The sequence below is a fragment of the Coregonus clupeaformis genome, chromosome 25 (assembly GCF_020615455.1).
Source record: "Coregonus clupeaformis isolate EN_2021a chromosome 25, ASM2061545v1, whole genome shotgun sequence".
Taxonomy (NCBI): Eukaryota; Metazoa; Chordata; class Actinopteri; order Salmoniformes; family Salmonidae; genus Coregonus; species Coregonus clupeaformis.
Genome location: NC_059216.1, coordinates 18,399,903 through 18,427,468, shown reverse-complemented (window position 1 = coordinate 18,427,468; position 27,566 = coordinate 18,399,903). Strand labels below are relative to the sequence as shown.

General features: G+C 43.9%; 1 protein-coding gene across 1 annotated transcript in view; it reads left to right on the top strand.

Annotated features, from left to right (window-relative positions):
* Window positions 1-27,102, top strand: part of pacs2 (phosphofurin acidic cluster sorting protein 2) — a 130,181-nt gene extending 103,079 nt beyond the window's left edge. The window contains exons 15-25 of the mRNA XM_045207521.1: window positions 5,370-5,476; window positions 7,324-7,478; window positions 9,319-9,429; window positions 14,487-14,595; window positions 20,125-20,157; window positions 22,765-22,807; window positions 23,061-23,103; window positions 23,254-23,396; window positions 23,715-23,931; window positions 25,404-25,517; window positions 25,868-27,102. Coding sequence (XP_045063456.1) covers window positions 5,370-5,476; window positions 7,324-7,478; window positions 9,319-9,429; window positions 14,487-14,595; window positions 20,125-20,157; window positions 22,765-22,807; window positions 23,061-23,103; window positions 23,254-23,396; window positions 23,715-23,931; window positions 25,404-25,517; window positions 25,868-25,986 — 1,194 coding nt within the window. The 3' untranslated portion in view covers window positions 25,987-27,102. The remainder of the gene's footprint in view (window positions 1-5,369; window positions 5,477-7,323; window positions 7,479-9,318; window positions 9,430-14,486; window positions 14,596-20,124; window positions 20,158-22,764; window positions 22,808-23,060; window positions 23,104-23,253; window positions 23,397-23,714; window positions 23,932-25,403; window positions 25,518-25,867) is intronic.
* The last annotated feature ends 464 nt before the right edge of the window (window positions 27,103-27,566 follow it).

Genomic DNA, 27,566 nt, shown 5'->3' with positions numbered 1-27,566 from the left:
GGCTCTGGCTGGGCCTCTCAAGGACATTCAGAGACTTGTCCCGAAGCCACTCCTGCGTTGTCTTGGCTGTGTGCTTACGGTCGTTGTCCTGTTGGAAGGTGAACCTTCGCCCCAGTCTGAGGTCCTGAGCGCTCTGTAGCAGGTTCTCCCAGTCCCTTCCGCTAAATAACGTCCCCACAGCATGATGCTGCCACCACCAAGCTCCAGATGTGACGCTTGGCATTCAGGCCAAAGAGTTCAATCTTGGTTCCATCATACCAGAGAAACTTGTTTCTCATGGTCTGAGAGTCTTTAGGTGCCTTTTGGCAAACTCCAAGCAGGCTGTCATGTGCCTTTTACTGAGGAGTGGCTTCCGTCTGGCAACTTTACCATAAAGGCCTCATTGGTGGAGTGCTGCAGAGATGGTTGTCCTTCTGGAAGGTTCTCCCATCTCCACAGAGGAACTCTGGAGCTCTGTCAGTGTGACCATCGGGTTCTTGGTCACCTCCCTGACCAACGCCCTTCTCCCCCGATTGCTCTGTTTGGCCGGGCGGCCAGCTCTAGGAAGAGTCTTGGTGGTTCCAAACTTCTTCCATTTAAGAATGATGGAGGCCTTGGGGACCTTCAATGCTGCATAAATGTTTTGGTACCCTTCCCCAGATCTGTGCCTCGACACAATCCTGTCTCGGAGCTGTACGGACAATTCCTTCAACCACATGGCTTGGTTTTTGCTCTAACATGCACTGTCAACTGTGGGACCTTATATAGACAGGTGTGTGCCTTTCCAAATCATATCCAATCAATTGAATTTACCACTGGTGGACTCCAATCAAGTTGTAGAAACATCTCAAGGATGATCAATGGAAACAGGATTCACCTGAGCTCAATTTGGAGTCTCATAGCAAAGGGTCTGAAAGTTATGTAAAAAGGTATTTCTTTTTTAAATTTCTAATTCATTTGCAAACATTTCTAAAAACCTGTTTTCGCGTTGTCTTTATGGGTTTGTGTGTAGATTGACGAGGAGTAAAAAAAAAAAGGTTTATCCATAGAATAGAATACGGCTGTAACGTAACAAAATGTGGAAAAAGTGAAGGGGTCTGAATACTTTCCGAATGCACTGTATGTCAAGTGTTATTGAATGTTGTGGTTGCAGGTTCACCTGGAACATCTAAAGCCTTTTATTTTGGAGTGTTTGCTATAGGCCACCAAGTGCTAACAGTCAGTATCTAAATAATATGTGTGAAATGCTTGACAGTGTATGTGATCTAAACAGAGAGGTCTACTTTCTTGGTGACCTGAATATTGACTGGTTTTCATCAAGCTGTCCGCTCAAGAGGAAGCGTCTCACTGTAACCAGTGCCTTTTAATCTGGTTCAGGTTATTAATCAACCTACCAGGGTGTTTACAAACACTACAGGAACCAGATCATCACAATGTTGAGAACAATGCGGCGGAGGTAGCAGCAGAATGAGGAGATGAGAAAACAGCCCTCGCCTTATTGTCTAAGAAAGTGAGGAGAGAGGAAACCCCAACTTAATTAGGTGTATAATCCAATAGCCTAACTGTTAAATCTGCCTGGCTTTATAAATCATCAATATACAGTGGGGAAAAAAAGTATTTAGTCAGCCACCAATTGTGCAAGTTCTCCCACTTAAAAAGATGCTCTAGAGGAGATCTGCATGGAGGAATGGGCCAAAATACCAGCAACAGTGTGTGAAAACCTTGTGAAGACATACAGAAAACGTTTGACCTGTGTCATTACCAACAAAGGGTATATAACAAAGTATTGACAAATCTTGCTTGTTTGTAGATGACCAAATACTTATTTTCCACCATAATTTGCAAATTAATTCATTAAAAATCCTACAATGTGATTTTCTGGAGAAAAAAAATCTCAATTTGTCTGTCATATACCTTCCTCCATCAACTTGCACAATTGGTGGCTGACTAAATACTTATTATCCCCACTGTATGTATGGACGGCCTACATGTAGCCTAGCAACTTTCACAGTGAATGCTTTTGTTTATGTTTTGTGCGTATGAATTTTGCCAAATGCGTCAGTAAAAAAATATTGAGCCTATTTAATGCAACCCTTGCTGTTAATAGGTCGCAAAGCAGCATACACCTGACCTAAACGTTTGGAAATGATAAGTTAACTTTCTCATCCGTAGCCTTAAAACGCATCTCAAGTGAAATTGCGTTGTTTATCTCACATCTGAAAGCTGGGGAGCATTTAGGACGTACTGCGGATCGCTAAAATATCCTAATGATTTATGATCACACTTCCTCAATTCAAATATTATGGCGACACTATACCAAAGATGGTTTGGTATGGTTTAGAAACTTGGGAACCAAGCTGGAGTTATCAGTGTGGCCCTATCACCTGGACGTGTTGAAATACTGTATCTTCACGCCTAGAATAAAAACCTCCAGGCTTCCGTCATAACTGTCAATTCATTGGGAAAAAAAAGATTTAAAATTATTTTTTTTCCTCATTCAAAATCGCCCGTTAGGACAGAAGCCTGGATGCTCTTCTAGGCGTCGAGATATTTCAAATGTCTAGGGATAGCCTGCTATTGGCTTAATGGCCTTCAGTTCGGAGAAAGTCAAAATAATAATATCAATAAGAACTGGAACCTATGCACACGTTTAATTACCTGACGTATTTGACAATTTATCAATTAATTGGCACAATATCGTCCACTTCATCTTTTAAAAGAGAAGTACGGCACTAGGAAAGTTGATATGTGACAAAACAGATCATTCATCTGTAGGCTACGTGCTTTTAAGCATCAAATCATTCTAATGTTCTTCCACAAACTGGGTGCAGCACTCTCAAAACACTGGGATATTAGTATACTATATTATATATATTAGTGCTAGTATACAGTAGCACTAGTATTATCAGAGGACCTGGGAGTTTGCAAAAAAAACGGTAGGTTTATTAGGGGTGGGATAATAACCTTCCTGCCAAGTATAAATGACTGACATGGCAGATTCGGACGGGACTAAAATTACAGATGTGGTGATTTGTGCTCATAATTACATTACCTGAGCTCCCCCAGTAAAACGTATCCCGTCCGGATAGGGCTTAGGTCTTTGGTCACGTGCAGGCGATGCAGACATGTGTCACGTAAAGAAAGGATTGAGGGAATAGGGAATGTTTTTCCTGAACAAATGAGGGATTTCAGTAACAGAACAGAACTTTTCAGTCAGCAATGGCTGTAATTATGTTGTAGCTTCAGCAACACAGAAAGAGCGATAAACACTTTGATGATCTGTGGTGGGTCACTGCAGCAGGGAGGAGAGAGAGACAACGGGTGATAGTCACACAGTCACTTGCGGTCTTTCTTTCTTAACACAGCGCAGCAAGTCTGAGACCGGCCCGGCACAATCAAATCAATTGCTGGTCAGACTCCCTCTAGTCATTTGTGCGTCTTAATAATGTCATCAAACCGTGTGCTTAAAGCATCAGACAAGCTCAGTGGATACAGTTGATTTGATTAAAACACATAGGATGTGTCAATATATGGAAAAATACACGTTTTAGAATTTCAACCAATCGATTGGTCGAAAGAACAGACGACTCTTGAAGACCAAGAGCCCTAATCCGTACCCATTGGATGCAGTGATCACAATATAGTGGCTATATCCAGGAAAGCCAAAGTTCCAACAGCTGGGCCTAAAATAGTGTATAAGAGATCATACAAAAGATTTTGCTGTGACAATTACGTGGATGATGTTAAAAATATTTGTTGGTCTGATGTGATTTTAATAAGGAGCATCCAGACACTGCACTTTATTAATTTATGAAATTGCTTCTTCCAATTATTGATAAACATGCACCTGTTAAGAAACTGACTGTTAGAACTGTTAAGGCTCCATGGATTGATGAGGAATTGAAAAACTGTATGGTTGAAAGAGATGGTGCTAATAAGTCTGGCTGCACATCTTTCATCGAATCAGATGGCTTATTCATCACAAAACCATTTGATGTTGCCAATTATGTTAACGATTACTTCATTGGCAATGTGGGCAAACTTAGGCAGAAAATGCCAACAACTAACAGTGAGCCATTGTACTCATGCATAAAAAAAACAAATAATGAAAGAAAAGCAAGTTTGAATTTTGTTAGTGTGGGAGAGGTGGAAAAATTATTGTTATCGATCATTAATGACAAACCTCCTGAAATTGACAACTTAGATGGAAAGCTACTGAGGATGGTAGCTGACTCTATAGCCACTCCTGTCTGACATATCTTTAATCTGAGCCTAGAGGAAAGTGTTTGTCCTCAGGCCTGGAGGGAAGCCAACGTCATTCCGGTACCTAAGAGTGGTAAAGCGGCCTTTACTGGTTCTAACAGCAGACCTATCAGCGCTGTGCCAGCTCTTATCAAAATGTTGGAAAAAATTGTGTTTTACCAAATACAATGCTATTTCTCTGTAAACAAATTAACTTTCAGCTGCTTATAGAGAAGGGCACTCAACATGTACTGCACTGACACAAATTACTGATGATTGGTTGAAATAATTTGATAATAAGAAGGTTGTGGGAGCTGTACTGTTAGATTTATGTGCAGCCTTTGATATTATTGACCATAAGCTGTTGTTGAGAACTTATGTGTTATGGCTTTTCAACCTCTGCCATATCGTGGATTCAGAACTATCTATATAGTATAACTCAGAGGGTTTTCTTTAATGGAAGCTTCTCTAATGTCAAACATGTAAAGTGTGGTGTACCGCAGGGCAGCTCTCTAGGCCCTCTACTCTTTTCTATTTTTACCAATGACCTGCCACTCGCATTAAACAAAGCTTGTGTGTCCATGTATGCTGATGATTCAACCATATATTAATATTAATACTATGCATGTCAGTCTCTCTTGGCTAAGAGTTGAGGAAAGACTAACTGCATCACTTCTTGTTTTTATAAGAAACAATGTATTGGAAATTCCAAATTGTTTGCATAGTCAACTTACACAGCACTGACACACACGCTTACCCCACCAGACATGCCACCAGGGGTCTTTTCACAGTCCCCAGGTCCAGAACAAATTCAAGGAAACGCACAGTATTATACAGAGCCATGAGTGCATGGAACTCCCTTCCATCTTAAATAGTGCAAGTGACCTGGTTTCAAAAAACAAATAAAGCAACACCTCACAGCACAACACGTCTCCCCATGTGACCTACTTGTTGTGTGTATGTACTGACATGTATGTGTAACTGATAGATGTACATACACACTACATGTTAATGTTTTTAAATGTATGTCAAGTAATTTGGCTGTAATGTTATTTTCGTTATGTGTCGGACCCCAGTAAGAATAGCTGTCGCCATTGGCGTCGACTAATGGGGGATCCTAATAAATACAAAAAAATCTGTTCTTTCAGTATCTGTCAGATGTTCTCCAGAACCACCACCTCCCAGTGGTGTGCACCTGCACTACAGCAGACCTCCAGGCTGCCTTCAACACCATCGTCTCACGCATACAGAGATAGTAAGCCTCCCTCTCTTTCTCTTCAGTCGTTACAGTAGATTCTGATTCAGAAAAGCTATATTGTAACTAAATTGGCCAGTTAAGAGATGCAGCTGTATTCAACCAACATGTATTGTATACAGTGGGGGGAAAAAAGGTATTTAGTCAGCCACCAATTGTGCAAGTTCTCCCACTTAAAAAGATGAGAGAGGCCTGTAATTTTCATCATAGGTACACGTCAACTATGACAGACAAAATGAGAAATAAAAATCCAGAAAATCACATTGTAGGATTTTTAATTTATTTATTTGCAAATTATGGTGGAAAATAAGTATTTGGTCAATAACAAAAGTTTCTCAATACTTTGTTATATACCCTTTGTTGGCAATGACACAGGTCAAACGTTTTCTGTAAGTCTTCACAAGGTTTTCACACACTGTTGCTGGTATTTTGGCCCATTCCTCCATGCAGATCTCCTCTAGAGCAGCGATGTTTTGGGGCTGTCGCTGGTCAACACGGACTTTCAACTCCCTCCAAAGATTTTCTATGGGGTTGAGATCTGGAGACTGGCTAGGCCACTCCAGGACCTTGAAATGCTTCTTACGAAGCCACTCCTTCGTTGCCCGGGCGGTGTGTTTGGGATCATTGTCATGCTGAAAGACCCAGCCACGTTTCATCTTCAATGCCCTTGCTGATGGAAGGAGGTTTTCACTCAAAATCTCACGATATATGGCCCCATTCATTCTTTCCTTTACACGGATCAGTCGTCCTGGTCCCTTTGCAGAAAAACAGCCCCAAAGCATGATGTTTCCACCCACATGCTTCACAGTAGGTATGGTGTTCTTTGGATGCAACTCAGCATTCCTTGTCCTCCAAACACGACGAGTTGAGTTTTTACCAAAAAGTTATATTTTGGTTTCATCTGACCATATGAAATTCTCCCAATCCTCTTCTGGATCATCCAAATGCACTCTAGCAAACTTCAGACGGGCCTGGACATGTACTGGCTTAAGCAGGGGGACACGTCTGGCACTGCAGGATTTGAGTCCCTGGCGGCGTAGTGTGTTACTGATGGTAGGCTTTGTTACTTTGGTCCCAGCTCTCTGCAGGTCATTCACTAGGTCCCCCCGTGTGGTTCTGGGATTTTTGCTCACCGTTCTTGTGATCATTTTGACCCCACGGGGTGAGATCTTGCGTGGAGCCCCAGATCGAGGGAGATTATCAGTGGTCTTGTATGTCTTCCATTTCCTAATAATTGCTCCCACAGTTGATTTCTTCAAACCAAGCTGCTTACCTATTGCAGATTCAGTCTTCCCAGCCTGGTGCAGGTCTACAATTTTGTTTCTGGTGTCCTTTGACAGCTCTTTGGTCTTGGCCATAGTGGAGTTTGGAGTGTGACTGTTTGAGGTTGTGGACAGGTGTCTTTTATAATGATAACAAGTTCAAACAGGTGCCATTAATACAGGTAACGAGTGGAGGACAGAGAAGCCTCTTAAAGAAGAAGTTACAGGTCTGTGAGAGCCAGAAATCTTGCTTTTTTGTAGGTGACCAAATACTTATTTTCCACCATAATTTGCAAATAAATTCATAAAAAATCCTACAATGTGATTTTCTGGATTTTTTTCTTCTCAATTTGTCTGTCACAGTTGACGTGTACCTATGATGAAAATTACAGGCCTCTCTCATCTTTTTAAGTGGGAGAACGTGCACAATTGGTGGCTGACTAAATACTTTTCCCCCCCCACTGTACATAGAATGTATTAATCAGTGAATAAAAGTACATGTGAGCGTAAGCTGGGGAAAATACGACAACAGGACATGAGTCTTATGCCGTCCCCTCTCATATGTTTCTGTGTGTTTCTATGTAGTTGTAACTGTAACAGCCAGACGCCCATCCCCATAAAGATAGCGGTGGCTGGGGCTCAACACTACCTCGGTGCAGTGCTCAGGCTGTTCGTAGACCACCTGTCTCACAAGACCCCTGATTGGCTGGGCTACATGAGGTTCCTCATCATTCCGCTAGGTGAGTTAATGGATGAATGGATGAATTACTTTTAATGTTATAATGATTACATTATTTGTTTGAATTATTTTATTTTAATGACAAAGAAAAAACTACTTGATGGAGGCTTGATCTGGCGTAAATGAAATGGCTTTTTAAGTTAACGTGGATTTTTTTTTTAAAAGGTCATATTAAGGATCTTTTAGATATTTGATTTTGAATTTTAGGACTCCTTTAGGTATAAAAAAAATATATATAAAAAAACATATTTGATGAAACATTGAATTTGGACTTAATGCTATTAGCCCATAGAAATGAATACTTTTCTCCGTTCATCTTTCCCTCGATCCTGACTAGTCTCCCAGTCCCTGCCGTTGAAAAACATTCCCACAGCATGATGCCGCCACCACCATGCTTCACCGTAGGGATGGTGCCAGGTTTCCTCCAGACGTGACGCTTGGCATTCAGGCCAAAGAGTTCAAACTTGGTTTCATCAGACAAGAGAATCTTGTTTCTCATGGTCTGAGAGTCCTTTAGGTGCCTTTTGGCAAACTTCAAGCATGCTGTCATGTGCCTTTTACTAAGGAGTGGCTTTCGTCTGGCCGCTCTACCATAAAGGCCTGATTGGTGGAGTGCTGCAGAGATGGTTGTCCTTCTGGAAGGTTCTCCCATCTCCACAGAGGAACTCTGGAGCGCTGTCAGTATGACCATCAGGTTTTTGGTCACCTCCCTGACCAACGCCCTTCTCCCCCGATTGCTCAGGTTGGCTGGGCAGACAGCTCTAGGAAGAGTCTTGGTGGTTCCAAACTTCTTTCATTTAAGAATGATGGAGGCCACTGGGTTTTTGGGGACCTTCAATACTGCAGATATTGTTTGGTACCCTTCCCCAGATCTGTGCCTCGATACAATCCTGTCTCGGAGCTCTAAGGACAATTCCTTCGACGTCATGGCTTGTTTTTTGCTCTGACATCCAATCAAGTTGTAGAAACATCTAAAGGATGATCAATGGAAACAGGATGCACCTGAGCGCATTTTTCGAGTCTCATAGCAAAGGTCTGAATACTTATGTAAATAAGGTATTTCTGTTTTTTTATTTAATAAATGTGCAAACATTTCTAAAAACCTGTTTTCACTTTGTCATTATGGGGTATTGTGTGTAGATTGATGTATAAATAATTTAATCCATTTTAGAATAAGGCTGTAACGTAACAAAATGTGGAGGAAGGGGTCTGAATACTTCCCGAATGCGCTATACTTCCATTCATGTTTTAATTCATTCAGACATTACAGTTGGTATGTACTGTATATATGTCTTAGTTTAGTTTAAATTAAACATTTCTAGGGCCTCCCGAGTGGCGCAGTGGTCTAAGGCCACTACATACATCACTACAGACCCGGGTTCGATCCCAGGGTGTGTCACAACCGGCCGTGATGGGGAGTCCCATAGGGCGGCGCACAATTGTCCCAGCGTCATCCGGGTTAGGGGAGGGTTTGGCCGGGGGAGGCTTTACTTGGCTCATCGCGCTCTAGTGACTCCTTGTGGCGGGCCGGGCGCCTGCAGGCTGACTTCGGTCGTCAGTTGAACGGTGTTTCCTCCGACACATTGGTGCGGCTGGCTTCCGGGTTAAGCGGGCGGGTGTTAAGAAGCGCGGTTTGGCGGGTCATGTTTCGGAGGACGCATAACTCGACCTTCGCCTCTACCGAGCCCGTTGGGGAGTAGCAGCGATGAGACAAGATCGTAATTGGGGAGAAAAAGGGGGTAAAATACAACCAAAGAATATATACATTTCTATATACACACTTTTCTAAAGGTAGACTCTTATTGTGTATAATGTGTTGTCTATTCTTTGATTGTATTCAGGATCTCACCCAGTCTCCAAATACCTGGGTACCATCGACTATCGATACAACAGTTTATTCCAGGATACTGCGTGGAGGGACCTGTTTCACAAGCCAGAAGCTCCAGTCATGGGTAGGACAGACTTAACACGCACATACACACAGCTACAGTACTACCACATGTATCTACTCCGCTGTACAGAGCTAGCCTGATCCCAGATCTGTTGGTGCTATCATGTCAACTCCTTGTTCTGCCTTGTCTCAGCACCAACAGATCTGGGACCAGAACAAGGAGTTGACATGATAGCACCAACAGATCTGGGACCAGAACAAGGAGTTGACATGATAGCACCAACAGATCTGGGACCAGAACAAGGAGTTGACATGATAGCACCAACAGATCTGGGACCGGAACAAGGAGTTGACATGATAGCACCAACAGATCTGGGACCAGAACAAGGAGTTGACATGATAGCACCAAAAGATCTATGACCGGAACAAGGAGTTGACATGATAGCACCAACAGATCTGGGACCAGAACAAGGAGTTGACATGATAGCACCAACAGATCTGGGACCAGAACAAGGAGTTGACATGATAGCACCAACAGATCTGGGACCAGAACAAGGAGTTGACATGATGGTACCAACAGATCTATGACCAGAACAAGGAGTTGACATGATAGCACCAACAGATCTGAGACCAGAACAAGGAGTTGACATGATAGCACCAACAGATCTGTGACCAGAACAAGGAGTTGACATGATAGCACCAACAGATCTATGACCAGAACAAGGAGTTGACATGATGGCTCCAACAAATCTATGACCGAACAAGGAGTTGACATGATAGCACCAACAGATCTGGGACCAGAACAAGGAGTTGACATGATAGCACCAACAGATCTGGGACCAGAACAAGGAGTTGACATGATAGCACCAACAGATCTGGGACCAGAACAAGGAGTTGACATGATAGCACCAACAGATCTATGACCGGAACAAGGAGTTGACATGATAGCACCAACAGATCTGGGACCAGAACAAGGAGTTGACATGATAGCACCAACAGATCTGGGACCAGAACAAGGAGTTGACATGATAGCACCAACAGATCTGAGACCAGAACAAGGAGTTGACATGATAGCACCAACAGATCTGGGACCAGAACAAGGAGTTGACATGATAGCACCAACAGATCTGGGACCAGAACAAGGAGTTGACATGATAGCACCAACAGATCTAGGACCAGAACAAGGAGTTGACATGATAGCACCAACAGATCTGGGACCAGAACAAGGAGTTGACATGATAGCACCAACAGATCTGGGACCAGAACAAGGAGTTGACATGATAGCACCAACAGATCTATGACCAGAACAAGGAGTTGACATGATAGCACCAACATATCTATGACCCGAACAAGGAGTTGACATGATAGCACCAACAGATCTGGGACCAGAACAAGGAGTTGACATGATAGCACCAACAGATCTGGGACCAGAACAAGGAGTTGACATGATAGCACCAACAGATCTGGGACCAGAACAAGGAGTTGACATGATATTACCAACAGATCTATGACCCGAACAAGGAGTTGACATGATAGCACCAACAGATCTGGGACCAGAACAAGGAGTTGACATGATAGCACCAACAGATCTGGGACCAGAACAAGGAGTTGACATGATAGCACCAACAGATCTATGACCAGAACAAGGAGTTGACATGATAGCACCAACAGATCTGGGACCAGAACAAGGAGTTGACATGATAGCACCAACAGATCTGGGACCAGAACAAGGAGTTGACATGATAGCACCAACAGATCTGGGACCAGAACAAGGAGTTGACATGATAGCACCAACAGATCTGGGACCAGAACAAGGAGTTGACATGATAGCACCAAACAGATCTGTGACCAGAACAAGGAGTTGACATGATAGCACCAACAGATCTGGGACCAGAACAAGGAGTTGACATGATAGCACCAACAGATCTGGGACCAGAACAAGGAGTTGACATGATAGCACCAACAGATCTGGGACCAGAACAATGAGTTGACATGATAGCACCAACAGATCTGGGACCAGAACAAGGAGTTGACATGATAGCACCAACAGATCTGGGACCAGAACAAGGAGTTGACATGATAGCACCAACAGATCTGGGACCAGAACAAGGAGTTGACATGATAGCACCAACAGATCTGGGACCAGAACAAGGAGTTGACATGATAGCACCAACAGATCTATGACCAGAACAAGGAGTTGACATGATAACACCAAAAGATCTATGACCCGAACAAGGAGTTGACATGATAGCACCAACAGATCTGGGACCAGAACAAGGAGTTGACATGATAGCACCAACAGATCTGGGACCAGAACAAGGAGTTGACATGATAGCACCAACATATCTGTGACCAGAACAAGGAGTTGACATGATAGCACCAACAGATCTGGGACCCAGAACAAGGAGTTGACATGATAGCACCAACAGATCTGGGACCAGAACAAGGAGTTGACATGATAGCACCAACAGATCTGGGACCAGAACAAGGAGTTGACATGATGGCACCAACAGATCTGGGACCAGAACAAGGAGTTGACATGATAGCACCAACAGATCTATGACCAGAACAAGGAGTTGACATGATAGCACCAAAAGATCTATGACCCGAACAAGGAGTTGACATGATAGCACCAACAGATCTGGGACCAGAACAAGGAGTTGACATGATAGCACCAACAGATCTATGACCCGAACAAGGAGTTGACATGATAGCACCAACAGATCTGGGACCAGAACAAGGAGTTGACATGATAGCACCAACAGATCTGGGACCAGAACAAGGAGTTGACATGATAGCACCAACAGATCTGGGACCAGAACAAGGAGTTGACATGATAGCACCAACAGATCTGGGACCAGAACAAGGAGTTGACATGATAGCACCAACAGATCTGGGACCAGAACAAGGAGTTGACATGATAGCACCAACAGATCTATGACCAGAACAAGGAGTTGACATGATAGCACTAAAATATCTATGACCCGAACAAGGAGTTGACATGATAGCACCAACAGATCTGGGACCAGAACAAGGAGTTGACATGATAGCACCAACAGATCTGGGACCAGAACAAGGAGTTGACATGATAGCACCAACAGATCTATGACCAGAACAAGGAGTTGACATGATAGCACCAACAGATCTATGACCAGAACAAGGAGTTGACATGATAGCACCAACAGATCTATGACCAGAACAAGGAGTTGACATGATAGCACCAACAGATCTGGGACCAGAACAAGGAGTTGACATGATAGCACCAACAGATCTGGGACCAGAACAAGGAGTTGACATGATAGCACCAACAGATCTGGGACCAGAACAAGGAGTTGACATGATAGCACCAACAGATCTGGGACCAGAACAAGGAGTTGACATGATAGCACCAACAGATCTGAGACCAGAACAAGGAGTTGACATGATAGCACCAACAGATCTGGGACCAGAACAAGGAGTTGACATGATAGCACCAACAGATCTGGGACCAGAACAAGGAGTTGACATGATAGCACCAACAGATCTGGGACCAGAACAAGGAGTTGACATGATAGCACCAACAGATCTGAGACCAGAACAAGGAGTTGACATGATAGCACCAACAGATCTGGGACCAGAACAAGGAGTTGACATGATAGCACCAACAGATCTGGGACCAGAACAAGGAGTTGACATGATAGCACCAACAGATCTGGGACCAGAACAAGGAGTTGACATGATAGCACCAACAGATCTGAGACCAGAACAAGGAGTTGACATGATAGCACCAACAGATCTGGGACCAGAACAAGGAGTTGACATGATAGCACCAACAGATCTGGGACCAGAACAAGGAGTTGACATGATAGCACCAACAGATCTGGGACCAGAACAAGGAGTTGACATGATAGCACCAACAGATCTGGGACCAGAACAAGGAGTTGACATGATAGCACCAACAGATCTGGGACCAGAACAAGGAGTTGACATGATAGCACCAACAGATCTGGGACCAGAACAAGGAGTTGACATGATAGCACCAACAGATCTGGGACCAGAACAAGGAGTTGACATGATAGCACCAACAGATCTGAGACCAGAACAAGGAGTTGACATGATAGCACCAACAGATCTGGGACCAGAGCAAGGAGTTGACATGATAGCACCAACAGATCTGAGACCAGAACAAGGAGTTGACATGATAGCACCAACAGATCTGGGACCAGAACAAGGAGTTGACATGATAGCACCAACAGATCTGGGACCAGAACAAGGAGTTGACATGATAGCACCAACAGATCTGGGACCAGAACAAGGAGTTGACATGATAGCACCAACAGATCTGAGACCAGAACAAGGAGTTGACATGATAGCACCAACAGATCTGGGACCAGAACAAGGAGTTGACATGATAGCACCAACAGATCTGGGACCAGAACAAGGAGTTGACATGATAGCACCAACAGATCTGGGACCAGAACAAGGAGTTGACATGATAGCACCAACAGATCTGAGAACAGAACAAGGAGTTGACATGATAGCACCAACAGATATGGGACCAGAACAACGAGTTGACATGATAGCACCAACAGATCTGAGACCAGAACAAGGAGTTGACATGATAGCACCAACAGATCTGAGACCAGAACAAGGAGTTGACATGATAGCACCAACAGATCTGGGACCAGAACAAGGAGTTGACATGATAGCACCAACAGATCTGGGACCAGAACAAGGAGTTGACATGATAGCACCAACAGATCTGGGACCAGAACAAGGAGTTGACATGATAGCACCAACAGATCTGAGAACAGAACAAGGAGTTGACATGATAGCACCAACAGATATGGGACCAGAACAACGAGTTGACATGATAGCACCAACAGATCTGAGACCAGAATAAGGAGTTGACATGATAGCACCACCAGATCTGGGACCAGAACAAGGAGTTGACATGATGGCACCAACAGATCTGAGACCATAGCACCAACAGATCTGAGACCAGGCATAGCTATTGCGAAAACAGAATAGTATCAGAGTGTTTATGTAACCTGTAAAAGCTGTAGAAAGAATTTCCTATTGAGCCACAATAAATGCCATCAATTAATCAATCAACCAATCCTGGCATGTGGTGTACAGTGCAGGAGAGTCCAGACGTGGTTTCCAGGGTAACCCAGTATATGGTCGGGGCCAACGGAGCTCACCAGCTCCCCATCGCTGAGGCCATGCTCACATACAAACAAAGGAGGTAAGGGCAACACACACACACACACACACACATAACAGACACATTGTTATCTCACAACTTTATGGGCTGAATTTTCATATTGCATAAGTAATGTGCTGTTATGTTACTATAAATCTCATAATCTGGTAGCGTGATTTCATTTTAAACTTTTCTTCAACAAACTGGATTATAAAGAGGCGACTACAGTGCTGTGAAAAATATTTTCCCCCTTTCATATTTTTGCATATTTTTGACACTGAATGTTATCAGATCTTCAACCAAAACCGGATATTAGATAAAGGGAACCTGAGTGAACCAATAACACAACAATTACATACTTATTTCATTTATTTCATAAACAAAGTTATGCAAGACCCAATGCCCCTGTGTGAAAAAGGAATTGCCCCCTTACACTCAATAACTGGTTGAGCCACCTTTTAGCTGCAATAACTGGTTGAGACACCTTTAGCTGCAATAACTGGTTGAGCCACCTTTAGCTGCAATAACTGGTTGAGCCACCTTTAGCTGCAATAACTGGTTGAGCCACCTTTAGCTGCAATAACTGGTTGAGCCACCTTTAGCTGCAATAACTGGTTGAGCCACCTTTAGCTGCAATAACTGGTTGAGCCACCTTTAGCTGCAATAACTGGTTGAGCCACCTTTAGCTGCAATAACTGGTTGAGCCACCTTTAGCTGCAATAACTGGTTGAGCCACCTTTAGCTGCAATAACTGGTTGAGCCACCTTTAGCTGCAATAACTGGTTGAGCCACCTTTAGCTGCAATAACTGGTTGAGCCACCTTTTAGCTGCAATAACTGGTTGAGCCACCTTTAGCTGCAATAACTGGTTGAGCCACCTTTAGCTGCAATAACTGGTTGAGCCACCTTTAGCTGCAATAACTGGTTGAGCCACCTTTAGCTGCAATAACTGGTTGAGCCACCTTTAGCTGCAATAACTGCAACCAAACACTTCATGGTGGTTCTTGATCAGTCTCACGTCGCTGTGGAGGAATTTTGGCCCACTCTCCCATGCAGAACTGCTTTAACTCAGCAACATTTGTGTGTTTTCGAGCATGAACTGCTCTATTTCGGTACTGCTTCAACATCGCAGTCGGGTTCAGGGTCTGGACTTTGACTAGACCATTCAAAAACATCATATTTGTTGCTTTTCAGCCATTCTGATGTAGAGTTGCATGTGGGTTTTGGATAATTGTCTTGCTGCGTGACCCAGCTGTGCTTCAGCTCACAGACGGATGGTCTGACATTCTCCTTTAGAATTCTCTGATACAGAGCAGAATTCATGGTTCCTTCACGTCGTCCAAAAAGTTCCACTTTTGAGTCTTGGCCAGTCTTGACCAGTCTTGACCAGTCTTGACCAGTCTTGACAGGTGCTTCCAGGTGCGTTTTGGGCAAACTGGATGGGACTTTTTGGACGACGTGAGTCAAATCAAATCAAATGTTATTTGTCACATACACGTGTTTAGCAGATGTTATAGCGGGTATAGCGAAATGCTTGTGCTTCCAGCTCCGGCAGTGCAGTAATATCTAACAAGTAATATCTAACAATTTCACAACATATACCCAATACACACAAAACTAGTAAGGAATGGGATTTAAGAATATATACATATATGGACAAGCAATGACAGAGCGACATGGACTAAGATACAGTAGAATATTATAGAATACATTATATACATATGAGATGAGTAGTGCAAGATATGTAAACATTATAAACATTATGTAAACATTATTAAAGTGCCATTATGTCTGCCGAAAACCAAACACTGCATTCCACAATAAGATCCTCATACCAACGATCAAGCATGGTGGTGGTAGTGTGATGGTTTGGGGATGCTTTGCTGCCTCAGGACCTGGACGACTTGTCATCATTGAAGGAACAATGAATTCTGCTCCCACTCAGAGAATTCTAAACACTTTTTCACGCTCAGTTTACTAAACTCTAGTTAAATATTAGCCTCCTTATAACGCACATTGTTGAATACAAGTTTCAAATTAAATCACGCTGCCCGATTTATAATGAGGTTTACGGTAATTATTTTGCATGACGAAAATGTAGCCCTTTATGTGAGTCTATTAATAGCTACTTAATGAACAGCTAATAGCATTCCTGAGGAATTGTTGTCTTTGACTTGTAGATGTACACTACCGTTCAAAAGTTTGGGGTCACTTAGAAATGTCCTTGTTTTCGAAAGAAACGCAATTTTTTTTGTCCATTTAAAATAACATTCAATTGATCGGAAATACAGTGTATACATTGTTAATGTTGTAAATGGCTATTGTAGCTGGAATTGGCTGATTTTCAATGGAATATCTACAGAGGCGTACAGAGGCCCATTATCAGCAACCATCAGTCCTGTGTTCCAATGGCACGTTGTGTTTGCTAATCCAAGTTTATTATTTTAAAAGGCTAATTGATTATTAGAAAACCCTTCTGCAATTATGTTAGCACAGCTGAAAACTGTTGTGCTGATTAAAGAAGCAATAAAACTGGCCTTCTTGAGACTAGTTGAGTATCTGGAGCATCAGCAATTGTGGGTTCGATTACAGGCTCAAAATGGCCAGAAACAAAGAACTGAAACTCGTCAGTCTATTCTTGTTCTGAGAAATGAAGGCTATTCCATGCGAGAAATTGCCAAGAAACTGAAGATCTCGTACAGCGCTGTGTACTACTCCCTTCACAGAACAGCGCAAACTGGCTCTAACCATCAATCAATCAATCAATTTTATTTTATATAGCCCTTCTTACATCAGCTAATATCTCGAAGTGCTTTACAGAAACCCAGCCTAAAACCCCAAACAGCTAGTAATGCAGGTGTAGAAGCACGGTGGCTAGGAAAAACTCCCTAGAAAGGCCAAAACCTAGGAAGAAACCTAGAGAGGAAACCAGGCTATGAGGGGCCAGTCCTCTTTGCTCTGCCGGTTGGAGATTATAACAGAACCATGCCAAGATGTTCAAAAATGTTCATAAGTGACATCATGGTCAAATAATAACCAGGAATAAATCTCAGTTGGCTTTTCATAGCCGATCATTAAGAGTTGAAAACAGCAGGTCTGGGACAGGTAGGGGTTCCATAACCGCAGGCAGAACAGTTGAAACTGGAATAGCAGCAAGGCCAGGCGGACTGGGGACGGCAAGGAGTCACCACGGCCGGTAGCCCGGCGATGGGTCCTAGGGCTCAGGTCTCATCTGGCTTTTCATAGCCGATCATTAAGAGTTGAAAACAGCAGGTCTGGGACAGGTAGGGGGTTTCGTAACCGCAGGCAGAACAATTGAAACTGTGGAATAGCAGCAAGGCCAGGCGGACTGGGGACAGCAAGGTGTCAGCATGCCCGGTAGTCCTGACGTATGGTCCTAGGGCTCAGGTTCTCAGAGAGAAAGAGAGAACGAGAGAATTAGAGAGAGCATACTTAAAATTCACACAGGACACTGGATAAGACAGGAGAAGTACTCCAGGTATAACTGACCAACCCCAGCCCCCGACACATAAACTACTGCAGCATAAATACTGGAGGCTGAGACAGGAGCGTCCGAGACACTGTGGCCCCATCCGAAGAAACCCCGGACAGGGCCAAACAGGAAGGATATAACCCCACCCACTCTGCCAAAGCACAGCCCCGCACCACCAGAGGGATATCCTCAACCACCAACTTACAATCCTGAGACAAGGCCGGTATAGCCCACAGAGGTCTCCACCACAGCACAAACCAGAAGCGCAACCCAGACAGGAAGATCACGTCAGTAACTCAACCCACTCAAGTGACGCACCCCTCCTAGGGACGGACATGAAAGAGCACCAGCAAGCCAGTGACTCAGCCCCTGTAACAGGGTTAGAGGCAGAGAACCCCAGTGGAGAGGGGAACCGGCCTTGGCAGAGACAGCAAGGGCTGTTCGTTGCTCCAGAGCCTTTCCGTGCACCTTCACACTCCTGGGCCAGACTACACTCAATCATATGACCTACTGAAGAGATAAGTCTTCAGTAAAGACTTAAAGGTTGAGACCGAGTCTGCGTCTCTCACATGGGTAGGCAAACTGTTCCATAAAAATGGAGATCTATAGGAGAAAGCCCCTGCCTCCCGCTGTTTGCTTAGAAATTCTAGGGACAATTAGGAGGCCTCGTCTTGTGACCGTAGCGTGCTACTTTGGTATGTACGGCAGGACCAACTCGGAAAGATAGGTAGGAGCAAGCCCATGTAACGCTTTATAGGTTAACAGAATAACCAGAATAGCCAGAATAGAAAGAGGAGTGGGAGGCCCCAGTGCACAACTGAGCAAGAGGATAAATATATGAGTGTCTAGTTTGAGAAACAGACGCCTCACAGGTCCTCAACTGGCAGCTTCATTAAATAGTACCCGCAAAACACCAGTCTCAACGTCAACAGTGAAGAGGCGACTCCGGGATGCTGACCTTCTAGGCAGAGTTGCAAAGAAAAAGCCATATCTCAGACTGGCCAATAAAAAGAAAAGATTAAGATGGGCAGTCTGAGATATGTATTTTTCACTGTTGATGTTGAGACTGGTGTTTTGCGGGTACTATTCAATGAAGCTGCCAGTTGAGGACCTGTGAGGCATCTGTTTCTCAAACTAGACACTCTAATGTATTTGTCCTCTTGCTCAGTTGTGCACCGGGGCCTCCCGCTCCTCTTTCTATTCTGGTTAGAGCCAGTTTGCGCTGTTCTGTGAAGGGAGTAGTACACAGCGTTGTACGAGATCTTCAGTTTCTTGGCAATTTCTCGCATGGAATAGCCTTCATTTCTCAGAACAAGAATAGACTGACGAGTTTCAGAAGAAAGTTCTTTGTGGCCATTTTGAGCCTGTAATCGAACCCACAATTGCTGATGCTCCAGATACTAAACTACTCTCAAGAAGGCCAGTTTTATTGCTTCTTTAATGAGCGCAACAGTTTTCAGCTGTGCTAACATAATTGCAAAAGGGTTTTCTAATGATCAATTAGCTTTTTAAAATGATAAACTTGGATTAGCAAACACAACGTGCCATTGGAACACAGGACTGATGGTTGCTGATAATGGGCCTCTGTACACCTATGTAGATATTCCATAAAAAAATCATCCGTTTCCAGCTACAATAGCCATTTACAACATTAACAATGTCTACACTGTATTTCTGATCAATTAGATGTTATTTTAATGGACAAAAAAATGCCTTTTCTTTAGAAAACAAGGACATTTCTAAGTGACCCCAAACTTTTGAACGGTAGTGTAGCTTTTAGCTTATTTATTTTTCTAGGGAATTATAGTGCCACAGTACTGACACATAGTTCACATTGGAGTAGGGTTGCAAAATTCTGGTAACTTTCCCAAGTTCTCCAGAAATCTTGGTTGGATGATTCCAGATTTACCTGTTTCCCTTGGAAAGTTACTAGAATTCAACCCTACTTGGGAGCCTGTTCATTGGTCTGTTGAGAACAGAACCCTGTCAACCAATGCCGTTGTCTGTCTGTCCATCACTGTGTTTGTCAATAACATGTTCTTTTGTTTATGTTTTTTTTTTTTTTTGCCATCTTTGAAGGAAAAAGAGCTTTCATTTTGATTTTGCAGTAAGGTATTGTGGTCTGCTTGAGTCTGCTTCTCCTGGTGCTCTCTCTCTCTCTCTCTCTCTCTCTCTCTCTGTCTCTCTCTCTCTCTTTCTCGCTGTCTCTCTCTCTCGCTGTCTCTCTCTCTCTCTCTCTCTCTCTCTCTCTCTCTCTCTCTCTCTCTCTCTCTCTCTCTCTCTCTCTCTCTCTCTCTCTCTCTCTCTCTCTCTCTGTCTCTCTCTCTCTCTCTTTCTCGCTGTCTCTCTCTCTCGCTGTCTCTCTGTCTCTCTCTCTCGCTTTCTCTCTCTCTCTCTCTTTCTCTCTCTCTGTCTCTCTCTGTCTCTCGCTCTCTCTCTGTCTCTCTCTCTCTCCATCCACTCTCCTCAGCAGTCTGTAACTGTAACCTGACACTAACAGCCAGCTGCTAACAAACACACAATCCTTACCCTGTTAGCATTACTCATAATAATATAGGGCATTTAGCCAACGCTTTTATACAAAGCCACTTACAGTATTGTGTGCATTTTCGTATGGGTCGCCCCAGCGGGAATCGAACCGACAACGATCCTGACGTTGCATGCTCCATGGTCTATCAACTTAAGCCAGACATGACTAATAAGTTATGTAGCTAAATATGGTCAAATATTTGTCGCGTATGATCCCTGACAAATACACACACGAAAAAAAAAGAAAAAAATGAATCTATTAGAAGTGTACTGATAGTGTCAGGTTGTCAGTTACAGACTGCTGTTCTCTCTTCCTCCCTCCTTGCTGTTCTCTCTCTCTCCTCCTTTACTCCCCCTCTTCCTCCCTCCTCTCTGTTTCATACCCATTGTCTCTGTGTGTGTGATGTAATAAAGCTTCCTGCTAGATCGACTCTCCTGTTTTCTAACGTGGTCTAATGGAACATTAATGCATGTACACTGGCCATACATCTGGGCTTGTGCCCCAAACGGCACCCTGTTCCCTATATGGTGCGCTACGTTTGACCAGAGCCCTGTGAGGGGGTGGGAAGGAGTGTGTGGTGGATGGCAGTTCCCTAGCCTAGCTGGCAGGGTTGGGGTCAATTCCATTTAAATTCCAGTCAATTCAGTAAGTAAACCCCAAATTCCAATTAAAAACGTTCCTCATTGAAGAGAATTGGAATCGTCATTTTAGTTTACTTCATGAATTGGCTGAAGTTGAATTGGAATTGACCCCAACCCTGCTAGTTGGTGCTGTGACCTGCTGGACCGCGACATGCCTGTTCCTGAAACCTACCTGTGCATTGTGCCCTGTTGGTGTGGTGGTGTCTGATTGGCTGCAGCAGGAATGATGGGATGGCTTGGTGCAGGCCAGTGATTGGCTATGCAGCCTGCATGTCTTTGCTACCCTGCTTCTCTGCCACCAATCAGGTGTTGGGTTGTTGGGTACTAGAGGGAAATCGGGGCATATGATTGGATCTGATTTTTAGTAGTGGGTTCCAAACCAAAACCTGACAAACTGGTATGTAGTTTAGTTGATTCTTTTTCTATTAAAAATAAAATATGATCATCATTGTAACGGGTCAGACTGTTTGTTTCTCCAGGATTTGTTTTGGAACTTTAAACGGATTTGATGAACTACGAAACCAAAACGTGTTTGTATGAGTTTAGGATTTGTCATAAACAAGCAAAATTATTGCTCTTCGTTTGCATTTGAACGGGTTTTCATTTTTAAAATGGTTCCTGCTTCAGGAGACCGTGATCAATACCTGTAGTACTAGTTAGCGGTTACTAATTATCATGTGACTTTCTCTGTCCATTAGCATGGAATTACTGTAGTAGGGTTGGTCAGAGTGGTATTAACCTGTACAATCTCTTCTCCCTCTGTTCCCGAGGAGCCTCTATAGGTATATAACATGTTTAAATTTTTAGTCACCAGTATGGCCCGTTCTATGTTAAATGTAAAAGTGAAAAATATAATTTCTTAATCCATCTGGGTTGTTTTTAGCCACCCATCATTTCTCTACACACCTTGTACTCCCTCTTCTTTCAAATGATTACCCCAGACTCTCAAACAAGGTTGGGGTCAATTCCATTTCAATTCAGTCAAGCCATGAGTAAAATTGGAATTTAAATCTCTGCTAACTTACTGAATTGAAATGCAATTGACCCCAACCCTGCTCTGAAACTATATTTCCTTCAAACCGCACTAAGATTTAAAAAAAAAAAATGGTTTCTGTCTGTCTTGTGTTCAAGCTGATGTATCTGTCTTCTGGGATCTGTAGAAAGAGTCATCATTAATAAGTAGGATGAAGGCTTTACCAACCCTGGGGCAACTGAACGCCTGGTCATTTAGCAGACGCTCTTATCCAGAGCGACTTACAGGAGCAATTAGGGTTAAGTGCCTTGCTCAAGGGCACATCGACAGATTTTTCACCTAGTCGGCTCGGGGATTAGAACCAGCGACCTTTCGGTCACTGGCACAACGCTCTTAACCACTAAGCCACCTGCCGCTCAGAGCACATTACAGCTCTAACCATCATAGGGTTCTTGAAGCCTCGGTCTCAATACTAGACAAACCCTCCATCCTGATACTAAATCTATTATATTCTGCACATGCTCACTCTATTTCCTGTTTCCCTATATTTGGCTTCTGCCCTGGTCTCTCTACAGCCCTGATGAGGACTCGTGTCAGAAGTTCATCCCCTTTATCGGAGTAAGTACCTTTCTGTTATCGTAGACAGATCCCTTTATCGGAGTAAGTACCTTTCTGTTATCGTAGACAGATCCCTTTATCGGAGTAAGTACCTTTCTGTTATCGTAGACAGATCCCTTTATCAGAGTAAGTACCTTTCTCTCATCGTAGACAGATCCCTTTATCAGAGTAAGTACCTTTGTCATATTGTAGGTAGATATGTTTTCTTTATCCTGGAATTTGACCCAAAATAACTTGAAACCTCTTTCCCCAGATGGTGAAAGTTGGCATCGTGGAGCAGTCTTCTGCAACATCAGGTGAGACATTAGTTGTGGACAATGTACCTATGCTATTGCATGTACTTTCATGTCCTCAGGGAGAATTAATTTCATGGGGATTCTGTAGTTGTACATGTTTAATCTATGATATACAGTGTGCTGAACTATTATCTCTCTGTATATTATCAGGTGACTCTGACGATGCAGCCCCCATGGGGATGGTTTTCCTCTCCTCCACCCCTCCTCAGGTGTCCCCCGCCCTGAAGGAAGCCTCCCCCACCCCTCCCTCCTCCCCCTCCGTCAACACAAGCTTCAGTTTCATACAGGTACAGGTCCACCCACAGAATTGAATAGAAAATAGAAATTAAAAATATATAAATATGTAATGAAACAGTCAAATATTTTATTTAATGAAATGGAATAGAATGAAATTAAAAATAGTATTATAAATATGTCTATGGATACAGCTACTGGTAGAGGTGTAGAGAGGATAACCGCCTGGGGGGGAAAATGACCAAATATGGCAAATTATGGTTTCATATATTGTACATTTAACTGATCTTATTGTCTGTTTCTACCTATCAATGTGTTCCTGATTCTCTTCCTCCCTCTGTGGTGTGATGTCTGCTGGGTGTTGTAGTTCTCCCCAGCGGGAGCTGATGGGACTACAGGTCGACTACTGGGTGGCTCCCTGCCCGGCTGACAGGAAGAGGGACGTGGAGAAGAGGGACTCCTCCTCCTCCTCCTCTAAGAACACTCTGAAGTGTAGGTTCCGCTCGCTGCAGGTCGGCAGGCTCCCCCAGGCCGGGGCCCAGCCACAGACCACCATGTCCATGACCGTCGTCATGAAGGAGAAGAACAAGAAGGGTAAGGATTTGTACTGACCGAACCAGAGGATGCTCCTCAGAGGAGAAAAGGGGAGGACCGTCCTCCTCAGTGAAATTTCATAAGAATAGTGAAACAATAAAAAAGTTATCCTTTTAAGATAAAACTATACTAAATATATTCACGCCACCAAATAATTGATTAAAACACACTGTTTTGCAATGAAGGTCTACAGTAGCCTCAACAGTGTGGTGAGTAGTTGACTCAAAGAGAGACAGACAATAGTTGAACATTAAAAAAAAATATATATATATATTAAGAAGCAAGATAGAGCTAGCTATTTTTTGTAGTATTTTTTTTCCACTTTCACTTACCTACTCAAACACCTGGCTCAGGCAGACAGGGATGCTATGTTAGCTAGCCTGCTATGGCTATCCAACACTGGAACTCTTCCAAGTCAAGGTAAGCTTTTGGTTTTATTAATTTATTGCCACCGGAGCCCGCCGGTGCTTGCTGTACACCGGGCCCGCTAAACTACTTGCTGTACACTGTACTGCATGATTGTAGCGGGTTTATTAACACGTTAGTTCTTGTAGCTAGCTATGTTGACTATAAACGCGTTAGCTAATATGGTGACAACGATGTAGGGTGTGTGTAGGGGTGAGCGATTATGGTATGAAGGTTTGGCTTGGAAAGGTTTTTTTTCCGACCTGGTCACAGAAAACTGTTGTATTGTGCACTGAAGTCCACCAGCGAATGGGAAAAGGTGAGAGGAGGAGAGCACGTAGATGCGAGAAGGAATTATACAACGAGCAAATGATCATGCTGTTTGTATGTGGCTGCTATGAAAGTGAACTGTGTTTGCGCGTGATCAGGGGTGTATTAATCTCACCGATTCTATTTAAAAGCAAAACGGGGATAAACATACCTGAATTCGTCCAATAGAAACTCTTGTTTGCAACTTTTGGACTAATGATTACACCCTAGATCAGCTAGATGCAGGCAAGATTCTCGACCTGTGTGCTCCTACGTTGTAAACTTTCATTCATAGGCTAGGTTGTAGCAACCTCATGATGGGTATAGGGAGAATTAGAGTATCATGTAGTAGCCTAAACCTATTGATGTTACATTGAGCTGGGTGAATGGAATATGAATGACAGTCATCCAATATGCTGTTGTAATAGAAGGCAATGCTTATATATATATTTTTTGAAAGTCCTCCCCTCATCTTAAACGGCACCGACCGCCACTGGACCGTACTGTAGGTAACAGAGAGAGAGAGTCCCGCCAAATACAAATGTATACATTTGTTTCCTTTCAAAATACTGTATATATTTCTTACCTTGAAAGCAGTATGTGGACAAGGAATTACTTTCATATGCATGCTGTGGTTTTGTCAAACAAGTACAACTTCAGTTTTCGCTCAAAAAAGACGGTAGTTGATCGTCGCGGTTAGCACTCGCATCTCAAGTTAGGAATCTGCCATTATTAACTATTCTGTTCCCTGTTTCCAGTCATGTTCCTGCCAAAGAAGACGAAAGACAAGGATGTGGAGTCCAAGAGCCAGGTGATCGAGGGCATCAGTCGACTGATCTGCACTGCCAAGCACCAGCAGACCATGCTGAGGGGTAAGACTCCTTCCCACCTCCTAGGGTTGTAAAATTCCGGTAACTTTCCCAGGTTTTCCAGAAATCCTGGTTGGAAGATTCCTAATGTCAGGAGGGAGTAAGCAGGAAATCCAGGAATCCTCAAATCTGAGATTTTTTGGAATTTTGGGGAAAGTTACCAGAATTTTGCAACCCTCCTACCTCCATGTTGTGTCCTCATTTCACCCTCCATAGAGTAGGGGTCTGCAACTGGTGGTCCACGGGCCAAATCTGGCCCCTAGTATTAGTGAGTCTGGTATTACATGGATTATGAAGAACTAGTAATTCAACAAGTAAAGTTTTTTTTGTTTTAATTCTCTCTTTTCTTCCAGTGCTGATTGACGGCGTGGAGTGGAATGATGTCAAGTTTTTCCAGTTGGCGGCACAGTGGTCGTCACACGTCAAACATTTCCCCATCGGGATCTTTGGACACACTAAAGGGCCTTACTAGCAGGCCACGCAGTCAGCGATTAGAGCTAGTATCCATAGAGACCGTTACCATAGTAGCCACCGTTACCATAGACACTCATCTGGAACTGAGGACGACACCCCCGCTCTCATGTGCCAGTAGCCTTTAACCTCCCCCAGCTCCGCCCCTTGCACTGCCCCGCCCCCAGTCTGCTCTGCCCCGCCCGCACATCATAGCCTGGTCCCAGGTCTGTTTGTGTTGTCTTGCCAACGATTTGCTTGACAATGACCATAGGAGTTGGCAAGACAGCACAAACGGATCTGGGACCCAATGTCTTAATTTAAGTCCCAGCTTTCCCTCGTGTTTATGTTATGTTTTTGTGTGTTTGTTTTTTATATATGTATATTATAAAACTTCCCAAGGCAAGGCTGTCAAGGGGAGATGTTGCTTTCTTTTTTTTTTTTTTGAAAAAGACTAGCAGGAATAATCATTTGAAAAATTACATAATTAAATAATCATTTGAAAAATGTACTCATTAACTCCTAAAAAGCGAGTGCTCAACTTTTCGGCCTCCTCCCTCCACCTTTTTTTATGTGGCGAAGATGGATCGTTTCAAACACTTTGCCAGGCACAAATTAGCAAGATAACTCCTTGTCAAGATCACTCCGTAACCAACGGCCCTGAAACGATGGAGGGAGGAGGATGATGGATGATGACAGATGATGACAGAAGAGAGAACTTATCTTGTAAGTCTGGAAGAAGGAGTGGTTTGGATCCTCAAATGAAATGACTTGAAGCCTAGACAGCCGTAGTCCTGGGGTGTATTCACTAGGAAGCGAACGGAATGAAACGGAGAGGGACCTACCTGAATTTGTCCAATAGAAACTCTTGTTTTCGTGACAAAACATTTTCCATTGTGAAACGTTTTGCTACGGTGTGCACTCATGAATACCCCCCTAATGACGGTGGCTTCTGCTGTAGTCGGCCACTGAGACCCTCTGCACCAATCGGATGTAGCCGGCCACTGAGACCCTCTGCACCAATCGGATGTAGCCGGCCACTGAGACCCTCTGCACCAATCGGATGTAGCCGGCCACTGAGACCCTCTGCACCAATCGGATGTAGCCGGCCACTGAGACCCTCTGCACCAATCGGATGTAGTCGCCACTGAGACCCTCTGAACCAATCGGATGTAGCCGGCCACTGAGACCCTCTGCACCAATCGGATGTAGCCGGCCACTGAGACCCTCTGCACCAATCGGATGTAGCCGCCACTGAGACCCTCTGCACCAATCGGATGTAGTCGGCCACTGAGACCCTCTGCACCAATCGGATGTAGCCGGCCACTGAGACCCTCTGCACCAATCGGATGTAGCCGGCCACTGAGACCCTCTGAACCAATCGGATGTAGCCGGCCACTGAGACCCTCTGCACCAATCGGATGTAGCCGGCCACTGAGACCCTCTGCACCAATCGGATGTAGCCGGCCACTGAGACCCTCTGCACCAATCGGATGTAGTCGGCCACTGAGACCCTCTGCACCAATCGGATGTAGCCGGCCACTGAGACCCTCTGCACCAATCGGATGTAGCGGCCACTGAGACCCTCTGCACCAATCGGAT